The sequence below is a fragment of the Mus caroli genome, unplaced genomic scaffold, assembly GCF_978045245.1.
Source record: "Mus caroli unplaced genomic scaffold, Mus_caroli_1 scaffold_7, whole genome shotgun sequence".
In the NCBI taxonomy this organism is placed as follows: domain Eukaryota; kingdom Metazoa; phylum Chordata; class Mammalia; order Rodentia; family Muridae; genus Mus; species Mus caroli.
In genome coordinates, this window is record NW_028227262.1 from 127,387,894 (window position 1) to 127,412,155 (window position 24,262).

Genomic DNA, 24,262 nt, shown 5'->3' on the forward strand with positions numbered 1-24,262 from the left:
AATTGTTCCTGCCCAAAGGAAAGGCAGGGACAAAAATGGAACAGAGATGAAGGAAAGGCCATCCAGAGACTGTCCCACCTTGGGATCTATCCCATCTGCAGACCCCAATCCCCCACACTATTGCTGATGCCAAGAAATGCTTGCTGACAGGAGCCTGGTATGGCCGTTACCTGAGAGGTTCTATCAGCACCTGACCAATTCAGATGCAGATAGTCAATTCTGACCATCAGACTGAGCACAGGGATCCCAATGGAAGAGCTAGGGGAAGGACTGAAGGAGCTGAAGGGGATTGCAACCTCATAGGAAGAACGGTATCAACTAATCGGACCACCCAGAGCTCTCAGAGACTAAACCACCAACAAAAGATTCCATGGGACCCATGGCTCCAGACACATATCTGACATCCATGGGAGGGGAGGCCCTTGGTCCTGTGGAGGTTTGGTGCCCCAGTGTAGGGGGATGCTAGAGTGATGAGGTGAGTGGGTGGAGGAGCGCCCTCATAGAGGCAAATGGGAGAGGGAGAGGAGGATGGGATTGGGGGGTTGTGGAGGGGTAACTGGGAAGGGGGATATCATTTGAAATGTAAATGAAAAAAAGATCAAGAAAAAAAGAGTTTCAGTGCCTTCTCATACGAAAATAAAGAGAAATACTTGTTACTAAAATATATTCAAAGGCTTAGGCCACAGCAGCGAGTTCATCCCATGCATTGCTGAGATGATGTCAGAGCTGAAGTAACTATTCAGTCAATCCTGTTTCTCACTCTCTAAGGTGAGAAGATCAACTTGACAATACACCTTACCAGTTGCCAGTCTTTGTGTGGTTGTATAACTCTAGTAGACAAAAAGGTAAGGGGCTGAAGGGTTGGCTCAATGGTTAGGAACACAAGTTCAGACAGAGGACGGTAGTTTGATTGTCAGGCATTTACACGGTGGCTCAGGACCTTCTATAGGTCCAGTTCCAGGAACCTAACGTTCTCTTCTGACCTCCAGCAGCACCAGGAACTCACGTGACACACACACAGTGCATACACACAGGCAGAACTCAAATATACATAAAGTAAAATAAATAAATGGCACAACGGTTGTAGAAGAGGGACGGTAAAAGATGCTCTCTGAACATAGATGATTACCAGCTAGACATTTATTGATAATACATTACAGTGGCTTCCAAAATCTAGTATTATTTTAGTGGTGAACAGGAAAATGCCCGACTGACTCGAGTCAGAGGGTTTCCAGAGTTCTCAGGAGAGTGAGTTACGAAAGGCTTAGCACTACGTGGACAATGTGGTTGAATACTCAGTCTACTGACATCTGATGGAGCAGCTGCATCAACTGCTAACATATTATATCAGGGTAAAGTAACGAAAAATATAAAAACAGTGTTTGAATATAGGTGTAAATATGAAAAATATTTCATTTTTAAGTTAATTCAGTACCATTGTTCAAAAAGTCCATTTCTAAATGCATATAATGTTTATACCAAGTGATATTTGTATTTAAATATAATTTTAAACAGTTAAATATAAATTCATGTTTGTGTTCTTATAAAATATATATGTATACAAAAATAGAGCATTTGAAGGAGGTGGGTATTCATTCTAAATAACTGATGGGTCAATAGGTCAATAGGTTTTAATTTTTATGGCAATGAACTTGAGGTATTTGTATATTTAGTAATCTCAGCTACACACTGAATTATTCCTCTCAGCTTCCTTTCTTTATGCCCAAATCATCCTTTAAAACCCACCATGGCAGTGAGATGTTCTCTCACAACAAAGAATTGGTATAATAAGGAAATTTACCATCTTGTATCTAAAAAGGCGGAAGAAAAAGTTTTCAATGATGGAATTAGGCACACTTCATTCTTATATCACAATTTTCATAAAAAACGTGTATGCCTATTCTAATTTGAATTAAATACATTTGTTCACAGAAGAATATGGGTACTAGTCACATAGTAATGCTTCATGCTTTTACATTTGAGTATTCTGCAGTTCTTTGCACAATATCTGAAATGTAACTGTTGTCTTAAATTAAACAGGCCTATAGGGACAAGTGAAAGCTACCTTAGTAAAAGCATTCACAAAGTGACAAACAGGGAACTTCACTTTGTCCCACACTTTACAATTATGCATACCATCCATTTAGACTGTGCTCCTCATCTAAGCTCACAGGCAGCTAGGGGTGGGGGGAATCTTTGTGGAACACACAGGAACTCAGAGTTAAATATAACATTGCTTCCTATTGCTCTTTTGAATTCCACTGTAGAGAATCACTCCTGTTCTTTCCCTTCCATTGTACCATTTTAAAAGCATAAGAAGAAATGCTTTTCATAAGCATTGGATGCACAAAGTTCAAACCACCATAAGTACTCCACTTCTCCCAGTAGAGAACTTCAGTGCTATCTTTTCTTAAGTGCGGAATGTATTTGCTTCTTCAACATTCTTACATTAGTGAACCTTTGGAGAGGCGAGCACAGAACCCGCACGGCCCTATCTCCATGCTGTTGTATTTCTGTGTTTCTTTTTATCGTTGCAGTCCAGTACCTGGTCCACGTGGTCATACTTTGAGATCACACTTCAAGTGATCTCCGTATAGCTCTGTGCTTCGACCTGAAACTAACGGATACTCAAGGTCACTTGTGAGTGTGTACGGTCATGAGACATTGTGCTTTTGTGAGCTGTGTGCATGGCTGTGCACGCTTGTGCTGGTGAATGTACAGTCATCGCAGAGTACGTGTGAGGCACATTTGGTTCTCAGGTTGAGGTGAAAGGTTCATCTCCAACAGTGAATTTGGCTCTCCTCCAGGGAGTCTGCGCAATCGGCTCTCTTTCAAGGGGCCTGCGCAGACCTCTGACTCGTACACATTCTGCTGAGCAGGATTTCAGCACAAACCTGATTTATCGGGCCTCTGACATGATACGGTGAATGAAGATTTGGGACAGAATTGTGTTGTTTTAGTTTGCTTTGACTACTGAAGTATTTCCCCACAATATGGTTCTTGGATCTTTTCATCTTGATAACATGGTGCTGTCTGGATAACTTTGATTTCACTACCTGCAAATAGAGAACAAGAAATTAGGGGTGCAGAAATCACAGCTATCTGAACACCACATAGAGCAATGTAACTGACTTTCGTGATTGCCCTGCATCGCTGCCACACAGAGGCTGCTAAAGGGCACAGGTAAGATTTACATAACAAGAACTAGTGGACCTGTGTTTCAAAAAGAATCAGAGATTAAGTTAGGATTCCTGTTGCTTTTCAAACCTTTGGGTTTGCTTTCTATGAGAATCGCTACCATGAGAAGTTGGCTTTTCTTCTATCAGACCCTTAGATTGGGTAGCTCTTATGAAAACATCCACTCGTGGGGAAGAATCCCTGTGCACTGTGATGAAGAGCTCAGCTTGCCATTAGACGTGGGCAGACACTCCACATCCCAAGAGTGGAGTTCCTGCTATGTCCTTCTACGACTCCAACATGGTGGTATCAGAACTCCTGTATGGTAGGCCTGAGAAGGCACCAGCGCTGCCTGCAGGTCTTCTGTATTTTAGTTTAGTCCTCAACTAATATCAGTGAACAACATTCTAGAAGTGTATGTGAAGAAACATTTAAACAAAAGTACGGCATGAAACCCTGACATAATATTTTTCTAGTGTTCTGCAGCCAAAATAAAGGCATTTTAAAAAATATGATGGAGTCTTAAGTTTGGCTTCTGCAGTTGTTATGATCATCTACGAGCTAATTACATGCAAAACAAAGGCAAATCTATATCACAAAACATAAGACTATGATGCTTTCAACGTTGTTTTAATAATTGAGCCTGTTGTATTTGCTACTCGTGAGACATGTAGATAGGGTATCCCAAAATACATACTTCAGTATGTTCTCTGACATAAAGAAATTTCACCTAAAGACAGTATCAATGCTTTGCCATGGCTCAATGGGAAATGTGATAATTTAGCTCAGATTTTAGATAATTTGAGGTTGTCTTGAAAAGGGGAGATGGGATGACAGGTTTACCCAGAAGTGTCTGAAGGCCAGGCTAATTAATACTCTTGATTACCAATGTTCCTACTGTTAGATGCTGTTGAAAATGGACCCTGAATAACCGTGTGGTTGGGCACACCGTAGTTAGTTTACCTTGCTTTGATTTTGAAAACTATTTTTAGGGAATAATAAAATATTATATTTCCAAACTCAGTTGTTGTTTTTTTTAAGTCACAATTGATTTGATACTGAATCCTGAATGCAGACAAATAAAGAGAATTATTACCATTTTGATTTGCCAAAAATATATACAGATACAGAAATTCTCTCAAAATTGCTCTAGTGAATTAAATCCATTTAAAGTCCCTGTAGTCATGTGTGCCACACCACTAGCACATACAATTTGCTTCAGGATGGAAAAAGACTTCACCATTATGAAATATTTCTTTACAGGAAATTACCAAGGTATTATGTGGAAATATGTAATCATTAACTATGAAAACCCAAATGTATCTACTGAAAATGATCATATGTTCTAAAGCTGATGTTTAAAAATGAGAAAGCTCTCCCATAGCCTATCAGTGATTAAGAAAAACTATTAGAAAGCCTCCCTTACAATAGCACATGACTAAGTTCAACCATGCTCTGCTGGCTGCAGACTCAAATGATCACATGGACAAACGAGGAGATAAACCCCAGCAGGGCTTCACAGGGAATTAAAGTGCACTGTGAAATCAGAGGATGCATGTCAACTCCTAGCATACGTGCTAAGAATCAATATAGGAAAATAACCATGATTATCCGAGAACCAAAAGTACTGGTTGTTGGGGGCTGGGCTTTCTGTCTGAGCTGTTCTTCCATGAGTAGGAATCGAGTCTTCCCTCAAAACTGATCATGACTTAACTCCTCCTTGTCAATAGGTAAACCTTGTTTGTTAGGAACTTTGCTTCCTTCCTCTTCCCACAGAGTCCTGTTCACTGTGTGTGCATGTGCATGCTTGTGCAGGCGTGTGTGTGTGTGTGTGTGTGTGTGTGTGTGTGTGTAACCAGAGCAACAGCAACGGTAGTGATCCTCATCTTTTCACAGCCTATTATCTGTGATGTGGGGTGCATGTGTGTGTTTATGCATGTATTCATGTGTGTGTGTATCGGACATGCATGTGTATGTGTAAGTGTGTGTGCTTGTGCATGTGTTCATCTGCGTGTGTCTCTCTCTGTGTCTATTCTTATGGTTGAACCCAGGGCCTGGTGCATGCTGAGCACTCAGGGCCATTGAACCATAAGGTTCACAGTCTTTAAGTTCCAAGTACAGCTGTGTTCTCTGAATCCCTCAATGTTCTTTAGAAACACGACTCTTCTGTCTAGTTTTCCTTCTGCTCTTCCAGAGTCATGCCAGCCAGGGATATCTCCCCTTAGTGCCTTTTTAATCCAACATCTAGGGAACAATTCTAATCCTGTCCTCATCCTGATTTTCAACAGGATATTTATACATAAGATTTGATAAGCCACTCATCTTGGAATCAGGATCCCTAAGGAGCAGGAGGAAAATATGGATTGAATAACAGTGTGTTTTTATAGAGAGCCCTGTGCTTGGGCTGAGGGCTTCAGTTGCACATCGCCTGTAACATACTCATGGGTAGATATTCTGGCCAGGCTGCATGATTTACTAGGGCTAAGAAGCCTTGTGGGGAAACAACCTCAACCATACTTTCCACTTGACTGCAGATATAGCTTATCTATAGCTTGAGTCTCATCAAGAAGGCAGTGGCCTGCACTGGAGTAACTCATGATCACTGAGCTCACTGGGGTGGCTTGTCCCAAAGGACATAGAAAAGCACTGTCTCCTACTTCCAGGAGTTGGAGTTCATCATAACTGGGTGAGTGAGGCATATAAGATTTTGTGGGGTAACATACTGAACTGAACATATCTGTGGGTCTCTGGTGCCCATTTTTAGAGGTCAGAGAGGTTTCAATGCAGATATGGGACAAAATCCAGCATTCATCACGTGCTCGATGTTTGTTACACTACCAAGCATATTTCACGTTATATTACTATGTCTCTGCCTACATTAAAAGAGAACATTTCTTTATGGAGAGCATCCTTAAATGCTATACTTTCTGGAACTTGATTGTAAAGTTTGGGTGGTATAGGTGCTTTCAACCAAGTCTGACAATCTGAAATAGATTTTCCAGGACCTACATAATGGAAGGAGAAAACTGTGTTCTCTGATTGATACACACATGCACATGCACACATTTAAGTGAAATAAACAAAGATGTAATAAAGGCCATTGAATTCTATACAGTTTAAAATGTAGGTTAATAGCTGAATGTATGAAATATTCAATTACAACCTGGAAAGAGCAATGTTTATTCTACAGTTTAAAAAGCATTTATAGTTTTCATTTTTATAGAGAAATAAATTCTAAATTCCTCTCAGTGTTATATAAATCTAGCAACCATAAGTGTTGACAGCCCAACACTTTTAAATAAATAGGATTAAAATCAAGAATATAGTTTTAAAATGGAGCTATGTACCACATTGCAAATGTACATGGAAGACTTATATTTTTATCGGGTGCACTTATTTTTGAACTCTTAAAGTGAACAACAATTCATGTAGTCCTTCGCAATGGAAAAGAAAAGAGAAATAAAATAAGGTAGTATTTCATATATAAATACTTAGTGACTACCCCCTCTGTGTAATACCCACCTTTCAATATTCAGAGTTCTCTGCGCTAGAGAACACATGGGGGAATTCAGATCTGGTCCCTACCCTCATGGGGACTATATAAAGACACATGTCTAAGATACTTGAAGTAGGAACAAGAATGAAGTGACTTCAAAGACATTGTCTGGGACTAGATCTACAAGGTCAGGCACCATGTTGTTCCCATGTAATGAATAGTTCTGGGTACATTAAGAAAACTCAGTGCTAATTTATGGTAGGCATGAGAGACTCTTTACAGGGCTATTATTTCTTTGAACTGATTTGTAAATATTTAGCATCCAGCGTTCAAACTGCTACCCTGTCTCCAAGTGTCAACATATCATCTTATTTTACTTCCAGCCTCTAAAGTGGAGAAAAAGTAATCTAGGCACATTCTTAAGGGCTGAAAATGCTATGCCAAAGAAGATGTTTGATACCTGTATAGTAAAAAAGCTCCTTCCCTTTGATCTTTTGTGGAAACCAGCCAATTGGGATCCTCCCAGAATTCAGAGGACCGTTTGAGGCTGCTAAAAATCCAACTGATGTGTCAAGTGTAGTGTTCCTTTGAAAGAGAACAGCTAACAAATGTCAGGTTGCCTTTGAGCAATGACAATAAACAGTATAAATTAACTATTAAAAAAAAGTCAATGAAGGATTTAGTCCTTGAAATCAGGACAAAGGATGTGCACAGAACACCCCTACCAGGGACTAAAACTTAGTTATACACACAAACCCTGCTGTAGGGTGGGCTACAGAGGAGATGACTCTTGAAAAGTAGGCATGCTTACCTAGAAAGGAAAGAATTCACTATGCATGGTTAATAACAATACAGTTAATGGCACAGGCATATATGCCTTGGCAAATGTTTGAAGTATTTACCTAGGAATATTAGCCAATAAGTCTTTTTCATTCTCTTTAATCCAAAGTGAGTCTATTTACATTTTTTCTTGGCCCACTTTCTATATTTGCTGTTGTGAAGTATACTTTAAGAAGACGTAGAGGACAATTGGTCTCCTAAATGTGACAGTCTATTATCGTGATAGCATTGTTCAAACTACTAATGTCTTATCATTTGTCATGTTTTATAATAAAGATTTAGCATAGCAAGGATCTAGCTTAGAATATGATTCACACAGGTATGGAGTTCCAACTTTATTTGCAGGTCGAAATTACAGTCTTTTAATAGTAATTGTTATGTCAATCTGATAGCTGTGGTACTTAGGATAATTTGAGAGTGGAAACCAACGTGATAGGCAAATAAAAACTCCAGAGGCGATCAGCCGCCTCATGCCTCAGTGGAGGGAGAACAGAGATTTTTTTCCCTTGTAGCCAAGAAGTAACTTTTACTTTCCCATAGTTTTTTGGTTTTTAAACATGTTGATATATCTCTCAGTTTGCAATTACATGTTTTTATTTCTATGTAAATAAAAATGTGGTCATGAGATATTTTAGAATGTGTAGAGATGCCAGACTTCAACTTGATTACTTTTGACCCAAGATTTTTGTTAAGACTTTCCAAACAGAAAATTATTTTAAGTTACACCATGAAACTAGCATTGAAATTTTAACTATAAGCACAGGCAGCTTCAACACTCAAAATTGATTTCACATAAACATTCATCAGAATGAAGTCTTGCTATGGCAATTAATAGCTATATCTGAAATAACTTCTAATTTTCCAAAAGCCTGTTCAGAGTGCAGGCTTGCAGAACTGGAAATCCATCAGGCAGATATGCGACAAGCAAATACCTTTTCTAAAACTGATCTCGACCTGAATAACCTCCAGAGAACTTTTGATGTGGTTCCAGGTTCAGAGAACAAAATAGGAAACAATTTCTATGGTGCAAGTCTTCCAGAAACTGCCCTGGACTGGCTCAGAGGGGCGTCCTGACTGCAGTCTTGAATGATGATCATGGATGGGGTTTGAGAGCTACAAGGTGACCTGACTGCTTTCTAAGGCTAGAAAACATGCAATGGATCATAGAAACTACACTGTCAACTTTTAAGTGTACAGTGCTGAAGTACTGCTTACTTATAGTCACTTGGCATGCCAGGGAGCCTCAAAAACACGACTAAGCTAAGACGCCTAAGAATCCACAGAAGTGGGATCAAATTAAAGCTAGATAAAACACCTAGAAGCTGGGATTTTTAATTTTTGATTCCATTTCAGGACACTGCACAACTCTGGAAGATAGAAAGGAATGATTTTCTTTCTCTCACTCCCCACATATTTAATTATGAAACATTCGAAATATCGATTCAAGGGAGTCCAAGATTCTTTTTTTTTTTTAATTTTTTTTTGAGTCTAAGTTTCAAATGAGACAAACATGCTTAGGATTGGGATTTAAGATAACATGTTCTACATTTCCTTTTTTTGAGAGCTTAACCCATAGACCAGAGGTTCTCAACCTCCCCATGCTAGAACCCTTTAATATAGTTCCTCATGTTGTGGTGATCCATGACCATACAATTATTTTGGATGCTGGTTCATAACTATAATTTTGCTACTGTCATGAAGCATATTTAAATATCTGATATTTCTGATGGGCTTATTTGACCCCTGTGAAAGGGTTATTCAACCCCCAAAGGGGTCACAATGAACAGATTGAAAAACAGTGCCATAGGCCTTCAGCATTGGCTCTGAGAACAAATTATACTTTAAAGTACGCAGTGTGATTATATGGGGCTCAAGATTATTATCTTACACTCCTATGTAGTTTCCCAGTCTCTATCCTTAAATCAAATATCCCTAGTCTCAATGATTCTAAGGTGAATTCTTACTTTCCTCCAGGTCTACACATCTCTGGGGTCTTTGGATCCTTTGGATTTTGACTCTCAGGTATCTGTTTCATTGCTTTCTCTTCAACTTAATATTTTAGAATAAGACATCAACCAGGGAATGACATCTCAGGCCTATAATTCTAGTAAATGATCACCCATAAACTATTCCACTTTGGAGTATATAATGAGTTCCAGAAAAACTTGGCTATAGGGATTTTCAAAAGCAAATAAGTAAACAAGCAAAAACAGAACAAAGACTCAGAGATACTTTGTGTGACCAGTGCTTTCATCTGCTAGCTTCCCTGTAGGAATTTGCTCTGACAACATTGGTCTTTTTTAAGGGACCTCATTTCTCATCAGGAGACCTCTGAGGGCTTGTTCTGATCGCTGCATTTCAGGGGGCCCCTGGAACAGGCTCAAGAGCACTCTCAATCAGGTATACATTTTACCCTTATATCATACTCTGTCAAGCCTCAAGGTTAAACTGTTCTTTACTGCATCTGTGCTCCCAGTTCTAATATTGTATATCACTGGTAAGATGCTGTAAGCATGGATGCAGTTTCATGGTTGCATGGACCTGGAGAAAGGAACCAGTGGCTGACCAGCTTTGCACTAATAGCTTGCTGTAAAATCTTAGGCAATCAGCCGGGCATGGCGGCGAATGTCTTTAATTCCAGCACTTGGGAGGCAGAGGCTGGTGTATCGCTGTGAGTTTGGAGTCAACCTGGTATACAAAGTGAGTCCAGGACATCTAGGGCTGGTTACATTGAGAAACCCTGCCTTGAAAAACAAAACAAAACAAACAAACAAACAAACAAACAAGAAACAAAAAACACTTGGGCAATCAGCAACCAATGGGTTCCTACTGGTGCCTTACAGAAAGTAAGATGCTATTTCACCAACTTTCCTAGGCATCTGAAGTTCTAATTTCTGTTGCCTTCTAAGTCACATTTTATAAGATGAGTACTTTGGGTGAAGTAAAGACTTTTATAGTTTTAGAATCTTGCTCACAGGTATTCTAGTGAAAGAGAAAAGAAATAGTTGTATACCTCTCACCATTTCTTCCACATCTGGTCTCTGGACCATTTCCAGAGCTAATGTCAGCGGTGTGCTGTGGCAGAGTTCACAGTGTCTCTGCGTCATAGGAGCCCAAGGATGATTTGTCACTTGCAATGGGAAGTGGTTACTGATTGCAATGACTCTACTTTGGATATGATTTGTTGACTCTTCATTTAGAGTAAGACAACCAGTGGTTAAGAAATAAGGATGTTTTCCTTTTCTCACTTAGCAGATGTAAAGGGCTTGGCTTTCTAAGAGGTACCATCTCTGAAAAATTGATCAAACCCTTTAGCTCATATCTGACAATAAATACACAGATGAACTTATGAAGTAAAAAGAAAAACATTTTCATGTTCAAAAGAGTTTGAAAAACCCAATATAGACATTAATATCAAACTAATCTAGATGTTAACTAACTAACTAATTAATTAACTAATTATTATTTAGTTGGGGAAATGGCATCGTACTTTCTGTTATCTTGCTCTGTTGCTCAAGCTAGTTTCAAGTTCCTACACTCAGTCATCCTCCTGCCTCAGCCTTCAGAGTGCTAGGACGAATGGCATGCATCATCATATTCAGTTCAATGTTCAACTTTATTTATTGTTAGGGTTTTGAGATCACTTAGTATCCTAATATTATTTGAGAATCCATATAGTAGAGATGTAGTATTTTTAAATATACTTCCTGTCTTCTCCAAGACAGAACATGAAATAGTATGGACGGTACCACTCCTGGCAGCTTGGAATCTCAATTAGATTGTTTAAAGTTAGTAGTGAACTTCCTGCCATCATGGTCTACTGCATCAGCATGACATGCTGAGGAGGGAGCTCACTTTTCTAGCCATACTGACATTCTGGGCTCTGGTATTGCAAAGTATGAGATGTGTTGTTACCACATAGAAACAAAATACCAGGTCAACAAAAAATAATGACACTCTTTGTTTCCCTTCCATTTAATTAACCTTCTTAAGAGAAAGACTTGGATTTAATGATAGTGCCAACGATTCAAGATAGAGTACTATTCTTTCTCATGGAAAATTAATACACTGCATTCTGATTGTAGTTTCCCCTCCCCCATTTCCTCCCAGATCCTCCTTGCCTCTCCACCCATCCAACTCCACACTTTCTTCCTCTTTATTTTTAGAAAACAGGCAAATAATAATAATAATAATAAACCAAAGAACAATGCTGATAATAATAGTGGGGAAAAAAAACCCAGCAACAAAGCAGAAGAAACACAAACAGGTACAACACACATATAAGCAAAATTCATAAAAATCACAAAATCAGAAACCCTAATATATAAGTACCAGTAAGATAAAAAAAAATGTCCAAACAAAGGTATATAGATAAAAAGCCCAAACAAAACAAAACGATTTACAAAACCACCATTGAGTTTGTTTTGCATAGGCTATTTCCTGTCAGGCATGAGGACTACCTGTAAGTGTGGTTTATGTACCCAGTGAGATGCCATTGGAGAAAATTGATTTGTCCTTGGCAAGCAGTTGTCAAGAGATAGCTTCTGGATTAGGGATGGGGCCATGTGTCTACTTCCTCTCTCAGCCCTGAGACTGCATCTGGCTAAGACCTGAGCATGCTCCCACAGTCTATGTAGGTTCATACTTGTGTCAGTCCCGTTGACAGTCCCGTTGAGTCTGGAACACACTATTTCCTTGGTATCACCCATCCCTTTTGGCTCTTACAATCTTTTCTCTTTCTCTTTTGCATAGCTCCCTAAGTGCCAAGAGGAAGGGTTTGTTGAAGATATCCCATTTAGAACAGAGTGTTCCAAAGTTAGAGTGCTACCTTTAATAAAACATTGTATATATACCCTATCATCTTAGTAAGGCCCGAGTCTCTCATGGATGATGAATCCATCCTTACCAAGTACTGACCTCTAATCTAAATCCATTGTCACCAGGCACTGATCTGTGTCTCTTCTAATCAACTTGTAGAAAACTCGAGAATGTGCTCGAAGGTAATGGTAGGAGTCTGGTTATTTTATGCAGAAGGAACTATGGGGAATCAGTTTCTAAAACAGAGAGGGGTGGTGCAGGAAAGGGAAAGATGTGTCCTAGAACTAGAAACCGGAAGCTACAATATGAAAACATCCAAATAATCTATCACAAATGACAAAGAAGAAGAGACAACTCCCCCACCCTGCACCAGTGACTTTGACTTCTTGCCCACCTCAGTGAAGGGAGGTGTTACTCCAACAGCCTCAACCTTATCTGTATTTTTAACTCTTGACTACTTCTCTTGAGTAATCAAACATGATTTATGCCTTTCTCAACTAAATCCAACATCTTTCTCCCTTTGTTGCTTCTTTTTTTTTTTTTTTTTTAACTAGATAAAAGGCCTCTGAAATCCCGCTTCCCCCAGGTGTTATATCTTTACAATTGATGGTCCTTTCCCTCTTGCTCCAGTATCTTATTATACACTTCAATGTCAGATAGGAGCTTCACCCTGCCATATAATGAGGATTTGAAGTCCTTATCTGAAATGAAGTGTCTACCACATTTGACGTTGCTGCTTCTGTATTGATGATTTTTTTTTTTTTAACTCTGGCTTTCCAGGACCTGTACAAATGATACTCCAGCTCTGTTTCTAACCATTCCTGCTCTAAATTTACATGATCATGTTTCCCCCAAGCCTTTCCTGATCTATTTTTATGGCTTCAACTATTGCCTATTTACTGATGACTCCCGATCCTACCTCCAGTCTCAACCTGCCCCTTGATCTTCATACCTGTGTATCCAACTGCCCGTTCGTTCGCTCAGAACACCACCTGGATGTCCTGCAGGCATCTCAAAGGCAACATGTTGAGAACAGAGCTCGTCACCGTTTCCCTAAGCTGATCCCTTTTCAGTTCTTCTTTGTCTCACTTGATGTCTCAGCTCTCTAATCAGTCATGCAAGTTAGGAATCCCCTTTGATTCTTCCCACGCCTTCATTCCACAGATAAAACCTACAGATTATGCTTTTTAAAAATAGCTTGTGTTCGTCCTCTTCTGTCTTAGGCTTGTCGCTTCTGTGCTCCTTGGAGTAGGAGTAGGCCTTTACCTTTCCTCATCTGACTTCTGGAGAAGTTAGCTTACATTCTTGCTTTATTTCTCTCCATATCCCTCCCTATCCCTCTTTGGCTATATGCCCTATCTTTTGAAAATAGATGCATATATTTTTATTTTATGTGCACGAGTATTTGCCTGCAGTTATGTATGTGCAACATGAGGGCACAATCATCTAGCCAAAATCATCTAGTGAAGTTTCAGACACTTGTAAGCTACCATGTGAGTGCTGGGTGGATGCACAACTTCTCTGCAAGAGCAGTGAATATTTTAAAGACCTCTCTCAGGTCTTCAGTCACAACTTTTTCAGACAAAAAATACTACCACCTCATTTTTCCCTGGAAGAGCTTCAGTGGCTGTCCACTACCTACAGGTTTAAAGGCCAAGCTCTCACCGTGATTTGGGCCATGTTTGTTTTTCTCCAGTCCCTCTTTTTCACCGATGCTCTGCCATATCCAGAATTGCTCCTTGTTCTCTGAGAACAGCAGCTTATTTTGGAGTTTCTCTCTGTTTCGTGGGGTCAGAATGACCTACATCCTTGGGTCTTGGCTAGCTAGGTCCAGTGTTCTACCACAATCCAACTAAGCAGGTTTATTTTTTGTTTTTGTTTCTGTTTTGTTTGTTTGTTTGTTTGTTTGTTAAAGAGAAGCTTCATTCAATCCTCAGACCAGGTCCTATACATCTTTTGGTGTAACCACTATGGCCTCTATATATCATTAAAATGCTACTCTATATATTGTACTATGTGGGTTTTTATAACTTACATTTTAGTAATATGAAGCTAGGAGCAAATGTGCCTTATTTATTTTTACTTTCTACTGTTTAGCTCTAGAAATGGACTCACTAAACAAATGCTGGCTGACTGCCTCAAAGAATAAACAAGATTGCTGTATTTGGAACAGAATATAGGACCAAGGCTTAGAAGAGTATGCATATGTAAACAGGACTTGTTATCCGACGTATTTGGGTTGTTAACTGGTAAGAAAGAATAAGCAAAATCTTTAGTTTGTAAATGGCAGGACAGTCCATACTAATGAGAACAAAAATTCAAAGAGACGTGAGTTTTGTCTTTGAGGAAATATAGCTTATGGGTTTTTTTTGAGTCCTATAATGCATTCTCCAGGTGATTTCATAACAGCAGTAAAGCTCTTACAGCACTTAAGAGCATTTTAAGAGAATATTGTCATAGTAATTTACTACGAATACTAAGATATCCCTAAAGATGTAATAGTGGTATTTATATTTAGGAGGTAACCAACACCTGTGTGATTAGAATTAAAGGCCCACTCAACAGGAGGAAAATCATGAAGGTTACTAGAAACTTAGCCAATCAATCAACTAGTACTACCTAGGGCTAGCAGAGTCATGGATCTTAGAGAAGATCCACTTTACTAAACCAGTATAATTCCTAAATGCATTCTAAATGCTTATTCTTGTACTCACAGATAAGCTTCTCTTTGCAGCAGATAGAGATCATTATAAGATGCCACAATAGTCAAAATGTAGAGATCAACTAATCCTGTGGGCACCCAGACCAAACAGATACATCTACAATAAAACCATTCACGTAAAGCTTAGGGAAGATCGTGGGAGAAGTGGGAGGGAAGATTGTAAGAGCCAAAGGACCAAGAAGTCAACTATATGATTGTGTCTCCCAGAAATGACAGGAAACCTACACCTATGACCTCAGCAACATGGCTGCTTAAACAAGACCTGAACGATGACGACACAACCAGATGCACTAAAGTAGAAATAGAAAAATATCACAGGGCTCCACCCCTAGACAAAGAAGTACTCGAAACTACTGACTGTAGAGAGATAAATCCTCCCGTAGGAATGAGCACCTTATTGGTCTGAACAAGTGGCCATCTCTAGAATTATGTATATAAAACCTGCATTAAACAGACTTAGCAGGTTGTACTTATACAATTATGCATTTATGTATATGTGACAATACTAATTAGGGGTGAGGGAGTTGTAAATTTGGAAGTGAGTGAAGGGGAGAATGGGAGAGAGGGGGTGGGGAGAGGAGGAGGGGGGAGTAAATGATGTAATTATATTTAGTTTTTAAAAATTACAAAAAGCAAATACATCCTAGTAGTTAAATTCTTGGAGTTTTTTTTCATATCAGGTATATATTAATTTTATTTGTTCCTTTTTTCCCCTCAAAAGTTATTACTTCAGTTTTAGACAGATGAACATAAAGAGTTTGTGTGTGTATGTGTATTATGTATGTGTATGTGTGCATATGTGGGGGAAGTGTGGTTATGTGTGCATATGAGTGTGTGTGTGTGTGTGTGTTTATGTGTCTCATGCACTCTAGGCAAGTGCCAAATATTCTATAACTAAGTTACATCTTCAGCACAAAGGTATGTTGTTTATTTTCAACACTCATTGTGCTTAGGTGCTAAATCTTGAAATGTGAAGGAGAGAAAAGAATCTCTAAGCTCCATCACGTTGTTTATCCAATTAGGTTAAATAATATAGACTCCTGGAGAAAAGCTCTCTAACAGAACTAACACACTTTCCTCTTTTCTTTCCATGTCTACATAGCAAGGCAACCCATTGGGTCTTAAGCCAGATGCTCACTGTTGCCTGAGTCAAAAGATACAGTCATATTTGCCAGACGTTAAAGGTATTACATAAGGCCTGCATAACTCATTAGACTAATTAATAGCAACCCAGCAATCTCTGTGGGTTTGCCCTTGTTGTAGCTAGGTTTGGGCTGATATTTCTGAATAGTTTCCAGGTCTCTGCTTTTCACCGAAGATGTTTCATCTGCAAGGAACAGCACCATCTGAATCCTCTGTTGGGCAAGAGCTCCCAGGATCCCGTTTGTTGTCCTGCATAAACACTGAGAAAATAAGATTCCATTCCCACCCGTAAAAAGAAACACCTGCCTCGCCAATCAGTGAGGACTTAGGAGTCGAACTGTACACACACCATTTGGAAACAGCTTGTAGGTTCAATGGTGACAGACTATTCTCTTTTGGTGCCTTGGCAGACAAAAGAGGCTTTCCGAGACCTTCACTTTCACCTGTGACAGGCAGAGTTCACAGAAGCAGGTTTGTTATATCTGCAGTAGAGCTCTGGCCACACAGCAACGAGATGTTAATATCTCACTACAATGTGTATACGAGCTTCCTTCCCTGTACATGGGGATTGTTTAGTTAAGTTTAAGAGGATAAAACTCGTGCACCAAAATTCTTGACATTTCTTGTATTTTTTTTCTTTTATTTTCAGGTGAACTTCTTCTTCTTCTTCTTCTTCTTCTTCTTCTTCTTCTTCTTCTTCTTCTTCTTCTTCTTCTTGTCTCATAAGACATGAACATAAAGCAAAAGATGATAATCAACAGAATTTTTACAGTTTCAATATGTGACACTATAGAAAGATTCTAAAATGTCAGTGTCATTATAACACTGAGATACCAGGACTTCAAAATGCCCATAAAGAAAGATCGTGTTCATGAACAGTGGCTGAGTTTGAGAAAGATGATCACATCAACCCCGTGTTATAGCCACAAAGGCAAGTGCCCCTGGGAGCTGATTTGATCACAATCCCCAGAGCCTGCGCATGGTCCGCAGCACTCGGGAATCAGCGGACATCATCTGTGGGAGACGCGCATGGCTTGCCATCAAAACCTTAGGAATACCGTCAACAAAACACCATGTGTGTTTGATGGTTGTAGGACAATGGTATAACCTCATAAGTGAAATATTTTCCCTATTATGCTTTAATCTTTCTTTTGTGAATTAAAGAGAGTTTCTGCTAGAAGTAATTATAAATCAGTATTCTACTATGGGCAGCTCAAAGAATTTTTGTGTGTGTGTGGTTTTTATATTCCAGGACTATTAGTGTAAACAACAGGAGATAGATGTAATACAAACATGTGGGAAGGATATCTTCCGTTTATAACTGGAGCTGTGATCTCCGTCTTTGGAGAAAAATCCTTTGTTAGTCTTTCAGTGCTCTGAGGCAGAAAAAGAAAAGCACAGACCCTTCTTCAGTGTATTAACTGAAGACACACTATATAAACATAAATAAGTAAACATTTTCTAAAAGAGGTTTGAAAATGTATGCTGTTTTTCAAAGTGTTCATTTTCATGTTTGGTGATGATTGGCTTGCTCTTGTGATACACCATGATCCTGGGATGGTTCGTTGTGTTTTGTTTTGGTTTTTTTCTCTTCCAAAATACTCAGGCTTGTATTTCTAAGCACGTAGTTTTTATAAATAGGACACATATCCTATGGCTGGTATATTTTCTTGTGGAAATAATTAGTAGATACACAGTGTCCTATAATTTAAAATCTGTTCTGAAACAATATGGCCAAGTTTCAGGCTGATAGTTGAAAACTTAGATGTTCCCCACCATGGTTTCTGGCTCTTACTTCTCTGAGATTTAGTGTCACTGGTCACTTAAGAAGATGATGTGCATCTATTAGCAAAGCATAAAGATCAGACACTGTCTTAATGGCTTTTGAGTACTGTGAGGATCTGGGGATCAAGGTGGAGTGATGTCAGATAAATAAAACAGGATCAGAAATAAACTGCCATATGACTAGTCAACCAAGTATATTCTGGACTGTAAAAGGAACCGATCAAGAAAGAACAAATGGAGTGATTCAAGATCTGATGGGAAGGTGAATTGGGGTCCCCTTCCTCTGAGTGCCAGCAGAGTCTCCTAGGATCTGCAGTCACACAAGGGTTAATAAGAGAGCTCAGATTCCAAGTGTGGTGTGGCTGTTTCTTCTGAACTGAAGCATTCCCTCCTGGAGGGCAGTAGGAGATTGGAACAACTGAAGCAGCTAAGAAACTTACAAGACCCAAGAAGCCCAGATGGCTACAGGATTCTCAAATACTATCTCCATTAAACAGTGACACTGTTGTAGAAGACCTTGGTAGAGCTGCCCCCAGGTTGAGCTGAATACTCTGGGAGTGGAGTTTCTATGATGTATCACCTATGTTGGGTAGGTTTTTTGTGATGTAGCTATCTTCGAGTCACACGCTCCTGTAAGTAAACTTTCCCCGTTGTTTCTGGGGGAAATCTTAATAAACTCACTGGGATTTCAGGTGCAAGGGAGGTAGGTGTGAAGTCTTTTGGAGAAGGCAGCCCTCTTCAGACTCCCACACCTTCCTGCCTTCAACCATGCACCATCCCGAGTCTTCCATGTCTGAGCAATGACTTCTAATGCCTCATTTCATGAAGCTGGTGGTCACATAGTCTCCTTTTCATGTAATGTTTCTTATGGGAAACAACACAGGCAACACATTAAAGTATAAGATAAATAAGCAAGCAAGCAAACAAACAAAAACGAAACCCAGCTGCCCAAAGCTACACAACTCTGAGAGCCTGTACAAATACCTCATGAAAATGGCATCCACAATTGCCCTGCAGAAATTCTTTGTGGCGTCCCATTGTGATAGTGAATGTGTCTACTACTTCATAGCCATACTTTTTGGCAGTTTCCAGAATGCTCAGATTTTCTTTATATAAGTTCCGTACTTCACCCTGTATTGCCAAACAAGAGACATAGGGTTTTTATTAACTGAGAATTATTTTATGCTTTAGTAACTCAAAAAAACATTATCAAGATTCATTGTGTTGGAGATGAATTCCATATCAACTTTTAAAATAAATACATGCTCTGTATTTCCTCAAAACATCAGCATAACCTTTAATGTATACATGATACGACAATAAATGAATATCTACAGAGATGCATAGTTTTAAATCTTTCCTTACTTGTTTATTGCTCATAAGTGTATTTACAATTCTCAAACTGAAAAATGATATTTGACATACCACAAGGCAGACCTTCGTTTATTTGGATTCTCATTTAACTAAAGGCACTTGAATAGTAGCTGGCACCTGACTTTTGCTTAGCTTCTTGCTAAGGGCAGAATGGAAGGAGATGCAATGTGCGGTCTGTGCTTGTAAAACACAACGTTCTAATTGGAGAAGTGGATATATCCACAGCTAATAAATCCTTTATTGGGGGAGGGGAACACATCTCCCCTGACAGGGAGAGTAGCTGCCAGGAGAAGTGGAAGAGCTGCACCATTGACACCTCCAGAGAAGACTCCAGAGTAGCCCTGAGTGGGGCTTGCTACTTGGATATGGAGGAATGTGGTTTGGGGGAAGCAGTGAACTGAGGGAGGGTTCCAGCGGTTGCCCCTCTGGATCACATTCCTCCCTCCTTTCCTACTGTGTTGCTGGCTGACTGGGATTCTTGTTCAAGTCCATCTTCTCCTGGAGGGACACCATCACCAATTACTCTAACTCCAAGACCTTCCCATGACCTGGCCAGTCTCACAAACCCTGCCTTTGATCTGAGACTGTCCCTCCCCAGTTCAGCCTACTTGTGCCTCCTTTCATATCAGACAATGTTGAACTCTGTCTTTAACGCATTGGCCATTCAGTGGCTACACGGTGGAAAGTGAATGAAATTCTTCTTCGGAGAGCAGTGCAAATGCTTCCTGTCTGCGCCTCGGAACTTCCTTTTATCCTTTCTATGCATTTCTCCAGCAATCCTCTTACTCCATTAATCCCCCCAACTAACACAGGGAAGGAATCACCATCTCCTTTCCCATCTCGGAAAGGTAATAGAAGTGCTTGATTTTTTGTTTTTCCCCATTAGAAAAGGCAAACAACAGCAAGATAAAAGAAGAGGGATGCAGCAACCTGGTATGTTTTCCTCCTGTCTCTGCCGGTCTCCGCGTGCTTAATTTAATCTCGCACTCAAAGAAGAGTGTTTTCTTTAAGATAATGTCAGTGAATAGAGAAACCTCATAAAGAGTTGGCCCCAGAGGAAGTGACACTACAGTCACTACACTTGACAGGTGTTTGGAAGTTACCCAGGTGAGGAGGTGGGTGAGAAGATGATCCAGGAGGACAAAGCATTGATATAAGCAACTGGGAGTCTCTTGAGAGCATGGCATGCTTCCTGCGTGTGTACAACCCTCTTCTCCTGTGCATGCATGCCTACGCTCTGCTGGGAATGAGTCTGCAAAAGGAAGCCAGAGGCCCATCTTGAACAGCTCTGAGAGAATACGCTAGAGTTCAGGATGGTGTGCAGAATCACTGGCCATGGTACCTTGCTCCTTTCTGTTTTCTACCTGTCTTCTTCCCACCTTTTGCCTTCACTGTTTGTAAAGACTGATGAGCTCTGGGGTGGGGTGGGGAGGGCAGGTAGGATTTTAACACAGGGTCCACAATAGAGCAATTGCAGAAGACATACCTGCTGCGATGAATGGATGGGAGCTAACACTCTGAATGTAAATGAAGGACACAAGTACTAGCGGCTCTAAGGAACAGTTGCAATAACAGGAATGTCTGGAAGTATGCGATGTTATTTGAGTTATTTGAGTCTGTGGGAAGAATTGCAGCCTTTAAGTAACCCTAAAAGGACTCCAATTCCTAAATTACAGCAGAAAACTATCCAAGTCCCCTCTCTTGATCTGCAGTTGCCCTAAATCTTTCTATTGCCTAGAAGTTAATGTCTCAACTTCCTTTAAGTTACCCAAACCCAAGATGTCCTCACTATGCTGGATTTGCAGTGTTAACGTTGACTACAGTTCTCCTGTAATATAGGCTGTCTGGCATTCAAGAAAGCAAAGTTTAGAGGAAAAAGAGGAGGATCCCATGGTTTGTTCTTGATAAAGCTAGATGGGCAGAACACAGACACAGAAAGCAATCTTAGCCTGCTTACATCTTAAACGAACAGTGTGCTCTTGAACCATGACTGCGCTTGCGTATACTCTCGGGCTGGTCTCTGTGTTTGAGTAAGAACAGCTGCTTCTCTGACCTAAAGATATGTGCTAATTTTTCTACTTAGTGCTGAGACAAATTGACTATGTTTGGGAACTGGCTAGAGGCACCTAATGCCTTTCATTTATGGATAGCCAACTGAGGGAAAAACAATGATCTCTCTCTCTCTCTCTCTCTCTCTCTCTCTCTCACACACACACACACACACACACACACACATTTAATATACTGTTCCCCAAGACACTCACTGATATTGACAATTTCATTTGTGGTTTCAGCATGAATCTGAAAAAGGGAAAGTCTCTTAATATAACCTCTAAAGCTTTTCATCTATGCATTCAGGGCTTTATAGCACAGCTTGAGGTTTTTGTTTTTGTTTTTGTTTTCTCCCTTGAACGCAGCACATTATTTATAGCACACTTATGGGCTACAGTCTTCTGGTCTGCAGGAACTGTTAGGATGTATTTGGAATCATATTGGGTTTTATTTTCATGAAGGCTGATGGAAATTGTAGAATGCCTGTTGGGTCCTTTGCTATCAGGGATCCTAAATTCATGTAGCCTAAGAGGAAGTGGACTTACCTGGGTTAGGAAGTGCACCCCATCCACCGGCAGGTGAAATCCAATCCCCAATGTTTTGATGATCACTAGAATATTCAGCAAATTTTCCCTGTATAAAATGATCAGAATTTTAAAGTCACAAACATCTGATGCATTTCTACCTGCTTGTTAATGACATCAGCATATATAACAGAATTCTTTTAGAATGTGGTCATCTGTATACAGGACTAAACTCCTATTTTATTGTCATATAGTATAATTTTCTGTAGACAGAATTTTGTGTGCCAGTGGATATTACTTAATAATGATAACAATCTGTCTTAAATATATCAATTACTGTGTCTCATCCAAAGAATCCCTTATATAGCAATGGGGATGTTTTAGAGAAGGTTTTGAAAACTTTCAATATACATGTATGTTTGTTCTGAGTCAAGCTCTTTCTCGGTAGTCCCTGTCCGATTTGAACTCTCTATCTTCTTATGTTAACCTCACAAATGTTTGAATTACAGGTATGTGCTACCACACCTGACTCGAAAATATATTTTGATTTTGAAGAAAGTTTAAATTAGAATGCTCAATATCCCTGATTGGATATAAAAACATCTCAAAGTGTAAAATTTGCCTTTAAAATTTTAATTTTAAATCCTAAACCTGCCCCTTTAATAAGCCCTGGAATGGTCCTTTCAAAGAAAAGATGAAGGCATTGATCAATGACAGTGGCTGCAGCAAGTTACCTCTTTAAAACCTTGTGAATAATTTGCAGGTGATTGGAATTAAGCCACTGGACACCACCAACAACCAATACCGTCTGGTCAGTATTCTCCAGGGGCTGTGATCTGAAATCCAGAAAGAAAAACAACACATGTTGCTTTAGAACAGATGGTAAACATTTTAACTGGATTGCCTCACATTTCAGTGAACCATGTCTGGCTTCCTGATCACAAGACTTCCTTGTCATTTGCAGTTCGTTTTCGGCCACATTAGTGGGTATCTAAGCCTTTCAGCACATTCGATACACCGTGTGCAATTATGACCGCACAATGGTGGCATTTTGCCATTCACAGTAGTTCCATTGTACCTTTGCAAGAGATGTTCAAGTGCTTTCTCAAATGCTGGTCTCAATGGAGGGCTTATCCAGAACTGAGGATAGTAGGAGTAACTGATCGGAGTCTTCCCACCATTGACACTGGGGTAGAGTTTAGTGCCATGCAGTTTCTGCCACTCCTGAAGCGTTTCATTCAGTCTCTCAATTAGATAATACATCATCCCTCTGTTGGTGGAATCTCCTATGAAAAGAATCTGTAACGAAAACATACCTGTTGTCATCAGGTGTTTACATGATACATAATAAAAATATTTTATTAAATGCTCACATAATTACACATCTAATTGAAGCATAGCCTTTAATAGCAACATCCTTAATCTCTTACATCATAACATCCCCCAAACCTTTAATTTATTTCTTCTGTGTTTTTAGTAATGTTATCTCCTGATCAACTAATTAATGTGTGAAACTTTCCTTTCATGTTATTTCTAATTTTTCTATCTCCCTTAATAGCCATCACTTTATATTCTTCTAATTGGGTAACAAGATTTATTGATATAAAGATGCATGTTATATTGCAGAACTCTCGGGGTACTTAGGATTTTCAATCTATATTTTGTAGATGTGCAAACTCAGAACTCACTGAAGTAGCTCTATAGAAAGCATGCCATTACTTAAAAACAGACAGAAAGTTACACAGGGCTGGGGTCTTTTCAAGCACTGTTTCCCACCTCTTTTGCAGGTCCTAGTGTCATTTGTTTTTCAGTGATGTCTGTCATACTGCCAGAACAGCCCAGCCTCAGGCTCATCCGACCTCAAAGCTGTATTGTCGTAAACATATCACTCTCTTTTTTCACTCCAATTCATTTAGCATTCTCTCATTTGCACATTCAAAATAGTATTCGATCACCATTGCCTACAGAGTCAATTCTGAACGCTTTGAATTCAGCTAACAGTGACTGAGAGTTTATTGCTTAATAGTCTCTGTTCTGTGGAGATTGCCACAGATGGGAAATTTGAGACTCGGGAAGACTGGGGCCATAAATCTCATATATAGTGAACACAAGACTCAAACCCTGGCTCTGTGACTTCAAGTGCAGGTCAGTGGCCCACCTTCTTGTTGCATCTCCTCATATTAGTGGGGCAGACTTAGGCTTTCTCAGGGAACATGATTTGTATTCGACAACATCTGTTTTTCCCTTGTGCTAATCCATCTGCCTCAGGAGTTCCTCCCTGGACAATCCCACCTGTCAAGCATCAGAACCAACGTAAATGGTGCTCCTAAC

The 24,262-nt window shown here is 39.7% G+C and overlaps 1 protein-coding gene across 2 annotated transcripts in view; it reads right to left on the minus strand.

Annotated features, from left to right (window-relative positions):
- Positions 1-1,118: 1,118 nt before the first annotated feature.
- The window catches only part of Cped1 (cadherin like and PC-esterase domain containing 1), a 262,923-nt gene continuing 239,779 nt past the window's right edge, over positions 1,119-24,262 (minus strand). The window contains exons 18-22 of one of the 2 annotated variants that reach the window (XM_021164697.3): positions 23,010-23,230; positions 22,666-22,767; positions 21,953-22,040; positions 18,966-19,112; positions 1,119-3,056 (exon numbers count right to left, since the gene is read on the minus strand). In XM_021164697.3, the coding sequence (XP_021020356.1) occupies positions 2,832-3,056; positions 18,966-19,112; positions 21,953-22,040; positions 22,666-22,767; positions 23,010-23,230 (783 nt within the window). In that variant the 3' untranslated portion in view covers positions 1,119-2,831. Of the gene's footprint in view, positions 3,057-18,965; positions 19,113-20,785; positions 20,972-21,952; positions 22,041-22,665; positions 22,768-23,009; positions 23,231-24,262 lie in introns of those variants that run through there. The other variant, XM_029478163.2, reaches the window with a different exon arrangement.